The 14,690-nt window shown below is 47.7% G+C and overlaps 2 protein-coding genes across 2 annotated transcripts in view; one reads left to right on the forward strand and one right to left on the reverse strand.

The window, feature by feature from the left end:
* Nucleotides 1–3,003, reverse strand: part of FBXO16 (F-box protein 16) — a 31,684-nt gene extending 28,681 nt beyond the window's left edge. Inside the window, exon 1 of the mRNA XM_069850728.1 lies at nucleotides 2,966–3,003. The gene's annotated coding sequence lies outside the window, so the exon portion shown is untranslated. The remainder of the gene's footprint in view (nucleotides 1–2,965) is intronic.
* A 208-nt stretch (nucleotides 3,004–3,211) lies between these two features.
* FZD3 (frizzled class receptor 3) overlaps nucleotides 3,212–14,690 on the forward strand; it is a 56,686-nt gene continuing 45,207 nt past the window's right edge. Inside the window, exons 1-2 of the mRNA XM_069850656.1 lie at nucleotides 3,212–3,301; nucleotides 10,110–10,626. Coding sequence (XP_069706757.1) covers nucleotides 10,438–10,626 — 189 coding nt within the window. The 5' untranslated portion in view covers nucleotides 3,212–3,301; nucleotides 10,110–10,437. The remainder of the gene's footprint in view (nucleotides 3,302–10,109; nucleotides 10,627–14,690) is intronic.

Here is a 14,690-nt window from a genome sequence, read left to right on the forward strand (position 1 = left end):
CTGAGACTCAGCGTGCTTACTTATTAAGTGGCCTTGAATTTCATGGGATGCATCAGAGGAGTCAGAAGGTTTTGAAAAATCTAGAAGCATTGTACCTGTAGCATGCAGCCAGCCTAACATTTGATTGCAAGCTCTTTATAGGCCTTCTAAAAAAAGACCAACACAGTTTAGTTGTCTGTTTCCCAAAGGAAAACCTGCACTTCTTGTCTTCACCTTGAATTCCCTATCCTGGCAGGATTAACAGCTAATCCCTGCTTTTTCAGGGGTGCAGAGTAACTCTGATGGGAGTTAATCCGTGACATGGAACTGAGGTGGCTGCAGCAGTTTGCTCAGCATTAAAAAGCAGCCAGCGCACTGTGCAGCCCAGCAGTTGTTGAGCTGCTCAGCCAGGGCCCCAGTTTTCTTCAGCAGTACTCGTTATCTTTGGACTGGCCGCCCAAAATAACATTCCAGAGATTGCTCCAGGTTGTTGTTCCTGTATCCTGGGATAAAATCCATCCAGATCTGAAAGCATTCAACTGGCAAGAGACGTGATATGAGGATAACAAGAAATCAGGCTTCAAAAATATAGAAGGAAAATGCTAGTTCACTACCCAGAAAGGAAAAGCTGTTGAAACGTGATGCTACAAAAATACCCAATATCCTTCTCCTAGGAAAAATACAAAGGCAATGTAGGAGCGGAGGGCAGGCATTATAAATACCAGTGCAAGAGAGATTTGGAGGAAAGACCGAGGAGACGCTAAGTTTTAAGTGTATAGACAGGGTTTTCAAGCAGATTGTGTTTTATTAACTCCATACCAAGTTGGTCAGAGATCTCCAGGTGTTTCAGAGTGGTTTTCGTACAGAGCCTGCAGAGCGCTGGTGTGCCTAGCAGAGCACAAGAGTTGAAAAAGAACAATACTGTCCAGGTTAGCACAGCCAGAGAGGCCTATGGAACCATATGGAATGGTTCATATTATATTAACAAAGGGCATTGGAATAATTTCCTTTCACTGAGTTAATCTCTGCTTAACCCCCTGGAATAGCATTCCAAAGGTTTGTGCAAACCATACTCAAAACAAGTCCTGCAGAAGCAGAATTGCTTATAATCAATGTTTTTGACCACATCCCTGCAACAGAAAGCCCTTGTGTTTCCACAGAGCCTGGTGTGCTTAGAGGTCTAAGGATCCATGGTGCAGAGAAAGAGCCTGGTTAACCCAGGTGATGACAACAGCACAGTCGAGGAGTTCAGTTGGGAATAAACAGAATTTAACTGAATCAATCTGAAGCTCAGACAGGAAAGTAAGTTTTATTGTCAGTTATATTGACAATAAACAGTGTGATGATTTATACCGTGGAAAAAATGCTTCAAACAGCAGTAGCAGAAAACCAGTCTTGAATGTAGGCTAAACTACAAGGTATTGAAAATGGAATAATGAATGAAGATATCTCTGGGCAGAAAAGATAATGCGAAACAAACCCACCTATAGAATCACAGATTCACTGAGGTTGGAAAAGACCTCTAAGCTCATTTAGTCCAGTCATCAGCCCAACCTCACCGTGCCTGTAAACCATGTCCCAAAGTGCCAGGGCCACACATTTTTTTGAACCCCTCCAGGGACAGGGACTCCAACACTGCCCTGGGCAGCCTCTGCCAGGGCTTCATCACTCTTGCAGTAAAGAAATTATTCCTAATATCCAATCTAAACCTTGCCTGGCACAACTTGAGGTCATTTCCTCTTGTCCTAAACTTTGTTACTTAGTGGAACACACCGATATCTCCTCTGTGTCCTTGTTACAGATATTCTCCGGGATCTGCTCAGAGCCCAGATGCACTGACTCCTGCTCCTTCTCCGTATCAGTCTCCCTGTGCCATGCAAGGCCAGCATCCTCCCAGGCGCAGTTATAGCCCTGCATAGTCCCAGTGACATTAAACCCAGGAAAAGTGATCACTATTGATTCCCATACCTTTTCTCCCCTAACTAAGATAAACAGCATGGTCCCTTTTACCTGCAGAGAATAAAGCATTTCCCTTTCTACCCCAAATCTTGCTGCATCCACAGAAATGTAACCAGCAGGGCAAGGAAGGGGATTCTCCCCCTCTGCTCTGGTCAGACCCCACCTGGAGCCCTGCGTTCAGTTCTGGAGTCCTCAGCACTGGAAGGACATGGAGCTGTTGGAGGGAGTACAGAGGAGGCCACGAAGATGATCTAGGGGCTGGAGCAGCTCCTGTACAGGCTGAGAGAGTTGGGGTTGTTCAGCCTGGAGAAGAGAAGGCTGCGGGGAGACTCTAAAGCAGCCTCCCAGTATGGAAAGGGGGTCCAGGAAAGCTGGGGAGGGGCTCTTGATCAGGGAAAGCAGGGATAGGATGAAAGGAAATGGCTTCAAGCTGAAAGAGGGGAGATTGAGATGAGATTTTAGGAAGAAATGTTTTGCTGTGAGGGTGGGGAGGCCCTGGCCCAGGTTGCCCAGAGCAGTGGTGGCTGCCCCATCCCTGGAGGTGTTCAAGGCCAGGTTGGATGGGGCTTGGAGCAACCTGCTCCACTGGAAGGTGCACCCAAGGTCTTTCAGTATGTAAAGGGGGCTTATAAGAAAGATGAAGAAAACATTTTTAGCCGGGCCTGTAGCAATGGGACAAGAGGTGATGGCTTTAACCTGAAAGGGAAGAAGTTTAGACTGGACACGTTTGGCTTTCTGGGCTGCGAGCGCCCATTGCCGGCTCATGTGGAGCCTCTCACCCCCCAGCACCCCAGCTCCTTCCCCTCAGGGCTGCTCCCAAGCCATTCTCTGCCCAGGCTGTGTTTGTGCCCGGGATTGCCCCGACCCAGGAGCAGGACCCCGGCCTTTCCCGGGCTCAACTCCACAAGGTCGCAATACTCCCTCCTCCCCAGCATTCCCGGTCCCTCTGGATCCCTCCTGTACCCCCACCCCGCTCGGTGCCCCCCCCCCCCCAATCCCGCTGAGGATGCTCTCGGTCCCCCCTCACCTCCCTCCTCCCGCGAGGTCGCTTTCCCGTCTCTATGGCACCCGTCTCCGGCCAATCAGCTCGCGGCGGCGAGGCGGGGAGCTTCCGATCTACCTAGCAACGCGCCGGGCTGCTCGTTCCGATTGGCTCGGCGGGGAGGGGGAGGTAGGACGGCGAATTCTGATTGGCTCGCGCGGAAGGAAGGGGCTCTCTGATTGGCTGGGAAGGAGAGAGCGCGCGTTCTGATTGGCTGCGGAGGGGCGGAGGGGGGCGGGGCTTGGAGGAGGGGCGGGGCGCGCGCTGCCCCCAGCGCCGCCACCTGCGGGGACGCGGGAGCGGCCGGAGCCCCGCGCGGAGGTAACGGGGGATGCGGGATACGGGGATGAGGTCGTGGGGATGCGGTCGTGGGGAGCAGCGGGAGCGGGGTTTTGAGGGGGGGAAAGAGGGGAGGGGGGGCGGTCACGGAGCGATGCGGTGGCGGCGAGCGAAGGGCGAGGGATGCTCGCCCCGTGCCGAGCGGGATCGCCCCCCCCCCCCCCCCCCCCCTCATTCCCGCCGGGAGAAGGGGATGCTCAGCCCGTGCCCTTCCCTTTAGGGACCCAAAGGGAGGGGATACGAGTGGCAGAGCCCCAGGGGAGGGATGTGAGCGCGGGTGCATCCCCTTCTCCCGGCTCCGTGTGGATGCGGGATGAGCTGGATGAGCCGGGTCCTTTCCTTCTTTTCTGTGGCAGAGCCCCTGGGGTGCATCCCTTTCTCCTTGCTGCGTGTGGATCCAGCAGCAAAGGGGACGCTCTGGCTCCCCGCATTCCCGCCGGGAGAAGGGGATGCTCAGCCCGTGCCTCTCCCTTATTTCCCTTCTCATTAGGGACCCAAGGGACGGGGATGCGGATCTCGGCGGCTCTCCCTGGCAGAGCCCTGCGGGAGGGATGCGAGTCCGTGTGAGTCCCTTTCTCCTCGCTGTGTGTGGAGCCAGAAGGAAAGGGGATGCGCTGGACGTGCTGGCTCCCCCCGCTCTCTGCCTCAGCAGTGCCGGGGGATGCTGGTCCACTGCATTCCCATAGGGAAAAAGGAATCCTTGACCTATGCATTTTCCTCACCTTTCCACGAGGGACCCAAGGGGAGGGATGTTGAGTCCATGTGCATCCCCTTCTCCTTGCTCTGTGTGGGTCCAGCAGCAAAGGGGATGCTCCATCCTTGAGGAGGAGGATGGTCCTCGATGATCCGGTGGGTCTCTTCCAACCTGGTGATTCTATGATTCTATTAGGAGTGCCGTTTGTTTCCCCGTCCACAGTGCTTTGGTGATCTAGGATGTGTTGATCTCTGGTGATCTAGGATACGAAGGCTTCCCACCGCCGTCTGTGTTGCAGTGCGGTAGCAGTGACCAGGAGGACTGGGATGCTCATCTCCTTGCCTCCCCCTCCTGTTTCCATTTGCAGTGCAGGGGGGTTGCAAGCTCTATCCACGTGCTCTCCTCCTCCTTTTGCAATGCCATGCGGACCCAGAGGGATGCTCTTACATACACAGATATCCTTCTTTTCCTTCGAGTTCTAAGCAGTTGCTAGTCCTGTGTGTGCACATGTTCCTATTTGCCTTTAAATCACAGGATTTCAGGGCAAAGGGGATCTAGTCCCGCCTGCACCCTCCCTCCTCTTCCAATCCCAGGAATGATAGCTGGCTCCCCTCCAGTTCCTTTAGCTTGCCACGCAGTATGAACTCAAATGGAGGGATGTTAGACCTGTCCCTCATATACACAGGCAATCTAACCAAAAAGGGCTTCTGCCTTTCCATCCTTCCTACTGGGAGCAGAGCAGGGACTGTTGTGGTGTCCCTGGGAAGAGGAGAGGCGACACATCCCTTCATTCTGTCCTATAGTACTGCGAGGAGGAGCATGGAAGAGCAGGAGAGTGCACTGTGTGTTCTCTTTCCTCTGTGGTTTCCCCACTGAAATAGAGGGTATGTGGGATTATTGTTTGGTTCTCCCTTAACACGTAACAGAAGTGGAACAGGGGGGTCCAGCACTGGAGTTTCTTTCCCACCGACTAATTAAAATGGAGTTGGGAGAATAATGTATTCTCCTTTTGTGCCTTCATGTGGGTGGGAATGGGTTGGGGAAACGTTGCCGGTGCTTCTATGCTATGAATCTTTCCTTTCTCCGTGATCTGAATGGGGGGGGGAATGACGAAGGTGACTTCTCTTCTCTTCTCTTCTCTTCTCTTCTCTTCTCTTCTCTTCTCTTCTCTTCTCTTCTCTTCTCTTCTCTTCTCTTCTCTTCTCTTCTCTTCTCTTCTCTTCTCTTCTCTTCTCTTCTCTTCTCTTCTCTTCTCTTCTCTTCTCTTCTCTTCTCTTCTCTTCTCTTCTCTTCTCTTCTCTTCTCTTCTCTTCTCTTCTCTTCTCTTCTCTTCTCTTCTCTTCTCCAGGAGGAGTCTAGTTTGTTGGTTTATCACCCCATTTCTCTGGGACACAGAGCTGTGATTAATCCACCTACATACTTTCTTTCTGAAGCCTGATGAGTTTTTTCTCATTGCTCCCTTAGTAACTTTGAAATGTATTTGGGGAAAAAAAATATCACCTGTGGGAATCAACCCTTTAATTTCATGATTTTCATGTTTTATAACTGTTGTCTATGCATGCCTCAATTTATCCCCTACAGCAGGAATTGGATGGGCTTCTTAAGTTTATAAATAATGTAAAAATCTGTAACCACATGAACAAACGAGCTGTTTCCTACCCCTTTTGCCCACAGTTGGTTTTTTTTTAGTGCCTTGGGGGAGATGGGTAGGTATCCCCTCCTCTTTTATCCCAGATGTCATCGAAAGTGTTTTGTTTTGGGTTTATATACATATGAAATTTTGTGGTTGTTTTTATATGTAGATGGTTAACAACGAGGATACAGAACTGGATCTGTGGCAAGAAACTATCTTGACACTGAAGATTGCTTATTACAGCATTCATCTGTCTACACCAATTAATAGGTCGTCTATATACTCGTTTGCAAAACTCTCATCTCCTTTCGCAATGACATGGTTGTCTGTCTTCCTTAATTTCACCTGAATTTTTTCTTTCCATGACTAGGCTGCATAATCTGACCTTCTCTTCTGGCTCCAGTAAATGCCTTCTTAATTTCCTTTATGATACTGTGGAGTAATAACATCTGAAGCATAAAATACAAGAGTCCTGGAAGGACGTGTTGATTTTTTTTCTGCTTTTTGCACAGTTAGAGCTTTTTGTGGCTTATACAGTTTGGGGTTTTGCATGTTTTTTTCAGTTTGAGATTGTGGGGAAGTCAAAGGATGGGTGGATTTGTTTGGAGCCTGTGCTTTGAACGTCATTAATATGATGATTTGTTGTTGGAGTTTTTCCCAAGACTCTAGACCCTGACCTGTGCCACTGTAGCTTAGCAACTTCATCTGCCAGTTCCCTCAGGACCCGCAGTTGTGTCTCATCAGGTCCCATGGACTTGTGCACCTTCAGGTTACTTAGATGGCCTCAAGCTCTGCCAGGGGAGATTTAGGCTGGACATTAGGAAAAAATTTTTCACAGAAAGGGTCATTGGGCACTGGAAGAGGCTGCACAGGGAGGTGGTTGAGTCACCTTCCCTGGAGGTGTTTAAGGGATGGGTGGACGAGGTGCTAAGGGACATGGTTTAGTGATTGATGGGAACGGTTGGACTCGATGATCCGGTGGGTCTCTTCCAACCTGGTTATTCTATGATTCTATGATTCTATGGTCTTGAACCTAATCCTCTCCCACAGTGGGCAGTTCTTAGATCTCTCAGTCCTTGCCTTTGCCTTCTGCAACTTGGGCGGTGTGGCTGGTGCCCTTGCCAGTGAAGATTGAGGCAAAAGAAGTCATTGATTACCTCAGCCTTCTCCATTACCTGTGCAACCATGTCTCCTGTTTCCTTCTGGAGAGGGCGCACATTCTCCCTAGTCTTCCTTTTATCACTGACATACCTATAGAAACTTTTCTTGTTGTCCTTGACATCTTCAGATGTCCAGATTTAATTCTGTCTGGGCTTTAGATAATCCACACGGCAAGTTCACATTGCTGAAGTTGTTGTGTGAAGTTGGAGTCGGTGGCCAAAGAGTTTGGGAAAAAGTTAAAAAAAAAATGCTTGAAGCCAGTGTTCTGGAAATTATAACAAACTGAAAAGGCTTCTTCACCTGAGTTTGGGAGGCTGTTAGTAAAATGTCAAAAGCAAAAGGATGAATTCAAAGGGGATCTGGCACCTTGTGCAAAGGTGGGTAGGAATTGGTTTTGTCTGTCTAAAACTTGGGATCTGGTTAGGGTCTTTGAATACATGGAAAGCCTTTTGATTAAGTAACACTGCCTGGAAGATGGGATAGTTCAGGGCCTGTGGTTTTCTTGAAAGGGGCACCTAATTCTTGAAAAATCAGTCTACAAAATGGCTTCTTTCAGTCTGAAGGACATAAGGGTTTTCCAGGCCATATGAACTTGAGATTGGATTGGAACTGGCTGTGGTTTGATGTGCAAATCTTGCAGATTGTGTCTAATTTTGATCTTTTAAATTCAGTATGTTGACCACTCTTCACAGCAGTGCTTACTTGCTTCAGAGTAGAAGTGAGATGCTGTGATTTGAGCTGTGTTGACTGGTTTTACCACCTGCCTTGAGGTGTAGATACTTCTCTTTCCTGCTTTTTTGTCCTGGTTTATTTTTCCTAGGTTGGAAATAGTTTTACTCTATGTGTGCTTTTTTTATGTACTCCAGTGCTGCTTAGAATGTGGATTCCCCGTCAATAGCTGTGAGAGAGCGAGCAAGTTGCCAGTGAGCTTCATTTAACACGGTTATGTTTAGCATCTTGGTCTTCTTCCTATTTGCGTGCTTGTTTTTATCAGCCTGTCTTGAACAGCTACAGCCGAAACTGTTGCCTCATGTGGGCTTAAAGAGAAGCAGAGAATTGTTTAGGTTGGAAGGAAGCTCTCAAGCTTATCTAGTCCAGTCTGTGCAGGTCTAAGGAGGGATACGGTGTTTCATTTTTCTAACCGTAAGATAGGTCTATGTAAATCATAGAATCATAGAATCATAGAATCACCAGGTTGGAAGAGACCCGCCGGATCATCGAGTCCAACCATTCCTATCAAACACTAAACCATGCCCCTCAGCACCTTGTCCACCCGTCCCTGAAACACCTCCAGGGAAGGGGACTCAACCACCTCCCTGGGCAGCCTCTGCCAGTGCCCAATGACCCTTTCTGTGAAGAATTTTTTCCTAATGTCCAGCCTAAACCTCCCCTGGCGGAGCTTGAGGCCATTCCCTCTCGTCCTGTCCCCTGTCACTGGGGAGAAGAGCCCAGCTCCCTCCTCTCCACAACCTCCTTTCAGGTAGTTGTAGAGAGCAATGAGGTCTCCCCTCAGCCTCCTCTTCTCCAGGCTAAACAACCCCACCCAAATGAAGGTGTGTATGCAGAAAGAGAAAGACTTGGGGTTCTTGGTGGGAGAGAAGCTCAACATGAGCTGGTAATGAGCCCTTGCAGCCCAGAAAGCCAAACTGTGTCCTGGGCTGCATCCCTAGCAGTTGGGCCAGCAGGGAAAGAGATGGGGATTCTCCTGCTCTGCTCTGCCCCAGCAAGACCTCATGGTCTGGAGCCATGCGTTGAGTTCTGGAGTCCTCATAAAGGAAGAATATAGATCTGTTGGAGCGACTCCAGAGGAGACCATGAGGTGATGTGAGGGCTGGAGCACCTCCTGTATGAGGACAGGCTGAGAGAGTTGGGGTTGTGATCCAGTGGGAGGTGTCCCTGCCCATGGCAGGGGGGTTGGAACTGGGTGGGCTTTAAGGTTTGCTCCAACCCAAACCATTCTATAGTTCTATGATTATATCATCACCTGCCTGCATCTACCCAATCAATGCATGTGAAGAGTAGGAAATACTGCAGTTTTACATTTCTTGTGTTAGAAACTGGCTAAAAAAAATCTCATGGTCCCTTCCAACCCAAACCATTCTACGATTCTCTGATTACTGTTTTCCTTGGCTGGTACCAGACCCTGTCTGCTGTTAACGCTTTTGTACCTCTCACTAAGTTTGCATTAGAGAGAAAGGAAAAACTTCTTCCCTCTCTGAGATACAGAACTTATTTCCCTTCCAGAATATCTAAGGAACAGATTGGAAGTCTGTTCAGATTTGTGATTGCCTACTCTTGTGAATGTTTGAAGGAGGACTTGGAGTTTCTGGTTCAAACACAGTTTCTAAATTTCTATTACCTTGAAGTGCAAACCATAATTGTTCTTAAAGCAGGTAGTAAGGGACTGAATTGTGCTGAGTTCATTGCTTTGAGACAAAATCGTCAGGAAAGGGCCTCTTTGTACTCCTAGGGCTTAGGAAGAAATGTTTTGCTGTGAGAGTGGTGAGACCCTGGCCCAGGGCTGAAAGAAGTGGTGGCTGCTCCATCCCTGGAGGTGTTCAAGGCCAGGTTGGATGGGGCTTGGAGCAACCTGATCCAGTGCGAGGTCTCCCTGCCCATAGCAGAGGGGTTGGATTCTATAGATATGCAAGTAAAATGTATGAGAGACAACAAAACATCTGTTCACAACTGATCTAAACTGACAGATAGCCAAGCCATGACTGTAGCCTGTTGGGCTTCAGCTCTGCAAGCTGGGACTTGTGTGCTGGTGGTGGTGACTGCTTTGTTTGTGTTTTATAATTATTCAGCAGAAGCTACGAGGCCAGGCAGCTAAAGAGATGCTATCGCCGCACATGTCCCAGTGGAGATGCTGAGTCATAAGTAGCTTGGTTTCAGTGTGGTCAAACAATTGTAATGCTCACGTGGTTAATTTAAGTGTGGGGTTTTCTAAAAATGTTGTCTTTGTAGTAAATGTTTAAGGAACGGGTGGACGAGGTGCTGAGGGGCATGATTTAGTGATTGATGGGATTGGTTGGACTCGATGATCCAGTGGGTCTTTTCCAACCTGCTGATTCTGTGATTCTATGAAATACATTCCTTTTTTTCACCATCCTGATTCTTACAGCGTACTGGCTTTTTCCTACTAGAAATAGTCTGAAGCCAGGATTAAAACTGGTCGAGGGGATCCTCTAGTCTTGCACATGAGAACTTGAAGGGATTTGTCTGACAGGCTGTTCAGAGCTAAAATCTTTAACCCATTACAGGGCTTTTTACTGTATCCTGTTTGTTGTGTTTTTTTCTAGGTTCTCTAACAAAAGAAGGTAACTCAACTGCTCTTCTGCCACGATGGGGTCAGTTGTGTGGGAATGTGGTTAAACGTGGTAATTCCTTAACCTCATTGTGCTGTGTAACAACAAGAAAAGAAAAGGCGAAGTTTCTCACGCATCTGTCTCAAACACATCATCTTCTGGCCTGAGCCAACCATGTTGTACACAAAGAGTATTCCAGTTTTGGAGAACCTCAAACAAGGACTGCAAATATCACCATTGAAGTGAAATCCAAAGGTGCACGAGAAGTTGAAAGAGCTTTCTGACTGGGCTCAGTAACTGGCCCTGCTCCCAGCGTGGAAGGATGGCTGTTAGCTGGATGCTCTGTTACCTTTGGCTTTTGGATATGTTGGTGGGGCACACAAGAGGGCACAGTCTGTTTTCCTGCGAGCCCATCATCTTGCGGATGTGCCAGGATCTGCCTTACAATACCACCTTCATGCCTAACCTTCTGAATCACTACGACCAGCAAACAGCGGCATTAGCAATGGAGGTAAGACCTTTTTTTCTGTAATATGTGTGGTTTTGGCCTTTGGTTGACTAATAATTGCTAGCAGAATACAGGAAGACATTTCTATAAGAAATAAAACTGAAAAAATAAAGATGATTTAAATGTAAAGCCAAATACCACTTGCAAAAATGTGTTGTAATATATATTAAAATATTCTATGATTGCCTAATTTAGTATAACTGAGTATGACATACTCTGGATGTGTTTGTGTCAGTCTGTTACTTCAGATATTTAAGCAGATCGCAAGTGCATATTTTGAATGGTCTGTCACTTAACTAAACGCCAGAAATAAGCACCCTGAACAATGAACAGCAGAGTTTTGGTTTTGAAGACTGCATTCTTTGGTGTCGTTGTTGTATTTTGCCTTTTCTTACTCATCTAAAATTTGGTGTGACGAAAATGAGAATAATAAGACATACCATGAAAATAATGCAAATTGCTTGTTTATTAGTGCTACTTTTCTCAGCTGCAAGAAGGTCAGTTGTCTCGCGGGCAGTTTCATGAACCTATTCCTGTTCTATATCCAGGCAGAAGAAGCTTTTAGAACTTGCACTATCTTTTTCATAGTGGTGCCTTATCACTGTTATCTTTCTCCCTTGGAGCTTACTTATCCAAAATAGTCATCTCCTTCTTAAACAACGCAGCCCATTTCCACTGACAGTGTTCTACCCTTTCTTTGGAGAGCTTTCCTGATGGAGCTCCAACCACACATTTAGTCTCTCTTTATCTAGAGTCTCGTTTGTACAAGACTTTAAACTTCATTGCAGTCTGTTTGCTATCTTGCCACTCTGCCTAAGGAGTTTTCTTACTCGTTATTCTGTGATCTGACTAAGATTGATGGAAATTCAGAATATTAGGCAAGTCTCGCTGTCAGCTTGTTCATATTTTCATGAGAGGTTTGTGCAGATAAGGTTTATTTGTATTTTTGAAGTGCTTGCGAATCCTCGCTGTGCTGTGTAAACTGAGAACAGAAAGAGTAATCATATGTTTTCATCTTTGACTGCTCTTCCTAACAATATGGAAATATAATTTAATTGTTCTTGTTAAATACTATAAAGCCAAGGCTTTCTGTAGTCTTTCTCTGGAAGATTTGTGAGCTAGGCTTGAGAGGCATTTCATTCTCAGAAGAAAATAGAGGTTTTTACCCTTAAATTTTCTTTGTTTGTAAGAACTGTGGACTTGCATTGCTGCGGCCCATTTGGATGTGGCCAAGGATTCCAATTATATTAACTACGTAGCAACAGGAATTAATTGTATATTAGACTCGGTTCTGGTAATTTCTGAGGACCTTTGAAGATGAAACTGTAAGGAGGAAAAATGAAGCCTAAGCAAGTTTAACAGGAGAACACTGTGAACAGCTAGGTGGATACAGAATGTTTATTTAGTCTTTGAAAGGTGAAACTCAGGATATTAAAGGAACTGGTGAAAACAACTGGACTGAAGACTTCTGAGACTTGGCTTGTGCATGTGTGGAGACAGCGCCATTTGTAATTGGTGGTGGGAGAAGTAGATTGTCACCTCTTGGAGTGCAAGTAGATTATCAGTGGAAGCCTTTTGGGATCTGTTCAGCATTTTCTTAAATGGTCTTGGAAGAGAAGACAGGCAGTAAGGTGAGAAACTTGCTAATACTGTTGTGAGTACCTTACAGATGAGGTCAAAATGAAGTTGTACCTGGAGGTGTTCAAGACCAGGCTGGATGAGGCTTGGAGCCCCTGATCCAGTGGGAGGTGTCCCTGCCCATGGTAAGGGGTTGGAACGGGATGGGCTTTAAGGTCCCTTCCAACCCAAACCATTCTGTGCTTCTATGATTCTCATCTCCATACCTCAGCAGGGACAAAGCTCAAAAAAGGGACAGAGAAATGTAACTAAAATCATTGCAGGAATGAAGCAGCTGAATTGCAGGTTGGAGACAAAGTACTTCTTCACATGGCAGCTGCAGATGTAGACAGACCACTCCAGATGTGGGCACCCTGCTCCACGCGTGGGCACACGGGGGATTTATTTTTTTCAGAAACACACGCTTTTTGCTGCTAGTAGCTTCCTAGTAATGACCAACATTACGTTCGTCTCTCTGGCTTTTGTTGCGTGTTAAAGCACTGATTTCAGGGAACTGTCAAAAATACCACTTCCACTAACAGCCTATTTATGTCCGCAGTTGGAAGCAGAGCAGTAATTACATGGACCCTCGGTCTGAGCCAGAATAACTGGTGTAACTGTTCTTACCTTTGTGAAATGGTTTTCTGCTGCCAAGAGAGAAACAGTGGAGACGTGAATGCTACTTCTCTGCACTCTCTGGTATAAAGCTCAACTTAATCGCTTAAATGAGCTTGCATGAAGTACCGTGGTGCTGCAGTTTGGATACTAACTCAATGCCAAAGCCATTCTTAAACTTAGCATGGGTGTGTCGGTTGTGTGGGCGAATGCACAGTGCACCCCGCTGCCAGCGTAAGGAGCGTGTAGGGCAGTGGTTTCAATGTGGGGATGGGCTCTGGGCTGCTGCTGAATGCTCCATAGTAAACATGTGCGAGGAAACAAGGCTATTCTCAAGCTTAAATTCACTGTGCAGGGGCCAGCACCTCCACTGCAGAGGTTTTAAATGGTTTGAACTGGTGGAAAATGTAGCAATACTCCTTGGAAGCAGGGAGAGAAAATCTATCAGCTGAGGGCTGGAGCACCTCCCATATGAGGACAGGCTGAGTGAGTTGGGCTTGTTCAGCCTGGAGAAGAGAAGGCTGCAGACAGACCTTCTAGCAGGCTACCAGTACTGAAAGAGGCTCCAGGAAAGCTGGGGAAGGGCTCTTGATCAGGGAGTGCAGGGACAGGACAAGAGGGAATGGTTTTAAGCTGCAAGAGGGGAGACTGAGATGAGATGTTAGGAAGAAATGTTTTCCTGTGAGGGTGGGGAGGCACAGGTTGCCCAGAGAAGATGTCAATGCCCCACTTCTCGAAGTGTTGAAGGCCAGGTTGGATGGGGCTTGGAGCAACCTAATCCAGTGGGAGGCATCTCTGTCTGCGGCAGGGGGTTGGAACTGGATGGGCTTTGAGGTCCCTTTCAACCCAAACAATTCTATGATTCTAAGCCACATCTTCAATGTTGTCTTGTTATGTTGCAGCAAAATTGGTACAAACCATCTTGATTAAACAAAGAAAAACAGGACATTACATCATGAGTCCCTCTTGGTGTGTACTGGTGCATGCTGTAATCCATTCCAATGCCTTTATTTACTCCTATGAAAAATAATACCCTAAGCTTTCTGCAGGGACACCTCCCACTGGATCAGGTTGCTCCATGCCCCATCCAACCTGGCCTTGAACACCTCCAGGGGATGGGACAGCCACCACTGCTCTTGGCAACCTGGGCCAGGGCATCACCACCCTCACATGAAAATATTTCTTCCTGACATCTCATCTCAGTCTCCCCTCTTTCAGCTTAAAACCATTTCCTCTTGTCCTGTTGCTGCATTCCCTGATCAAGAGCCCCTCCCCAGCTCTCCTGGAGCCCCTTTCAGTACTGGAGGCTGCTCTAAGGTCTCCCCAGAGCCTTCTCTTCTCCAGGCTGAACAACCCCAACCCTCTCAGCCTGTCCTCGGACTGGAGGTGCTTCAGCTCTCAGTTCATCTTTACATCTGCTTCTTTCTAGAAGGAGCAATGCTGGTTGATATGGACTAACACACCACTTCCAGCAGAGCATGGCGATGCGAGGTGGTAGGTGTGAGGGGCAGTTATCTTTGGAGCTCTCTGCCAGCGAGCTGTCCAGGCAGGATGGAGATGGAGGTGGAGGTGGAGGTGGAGGTGGAGGTGGAGGTGGAGATGGAGGTGGAGGTGGAGGTGGAGATGGAGGTGGAGATGGAGATGGAGATGGAGATGGAGATGGAGATGGAGATGGAGATGGAGATGGAGATGGAGATGGAGATGGAGCTGTCCTGCCCTGCAGTTCTGCACAGCGTGGCTGCTGCACACATCCTGGCAGCAGCCTCACGCTTCCTGGCTTGACTCGAGGGGGACATTCCTTTCATCTGCTCCATCCTGGTGTGTAAAATGTTTCT

Source organism: Phaenicophaeus curvirostris, chromosome 2, assembly GCF_032191515.1.
Source record: "Phaenicophaeus curvirostris isolate KB17595 chromosome 2, BPBGC_Pcur_1.0, whole genome shotgun sequence".
Lineage (NCBI taxonomy): Eukaryota > Metazoa > Chordata > Aves > Cuculiformes > Cuculidae > Phaenicophaeus > Phaenicophaeus curvirostris.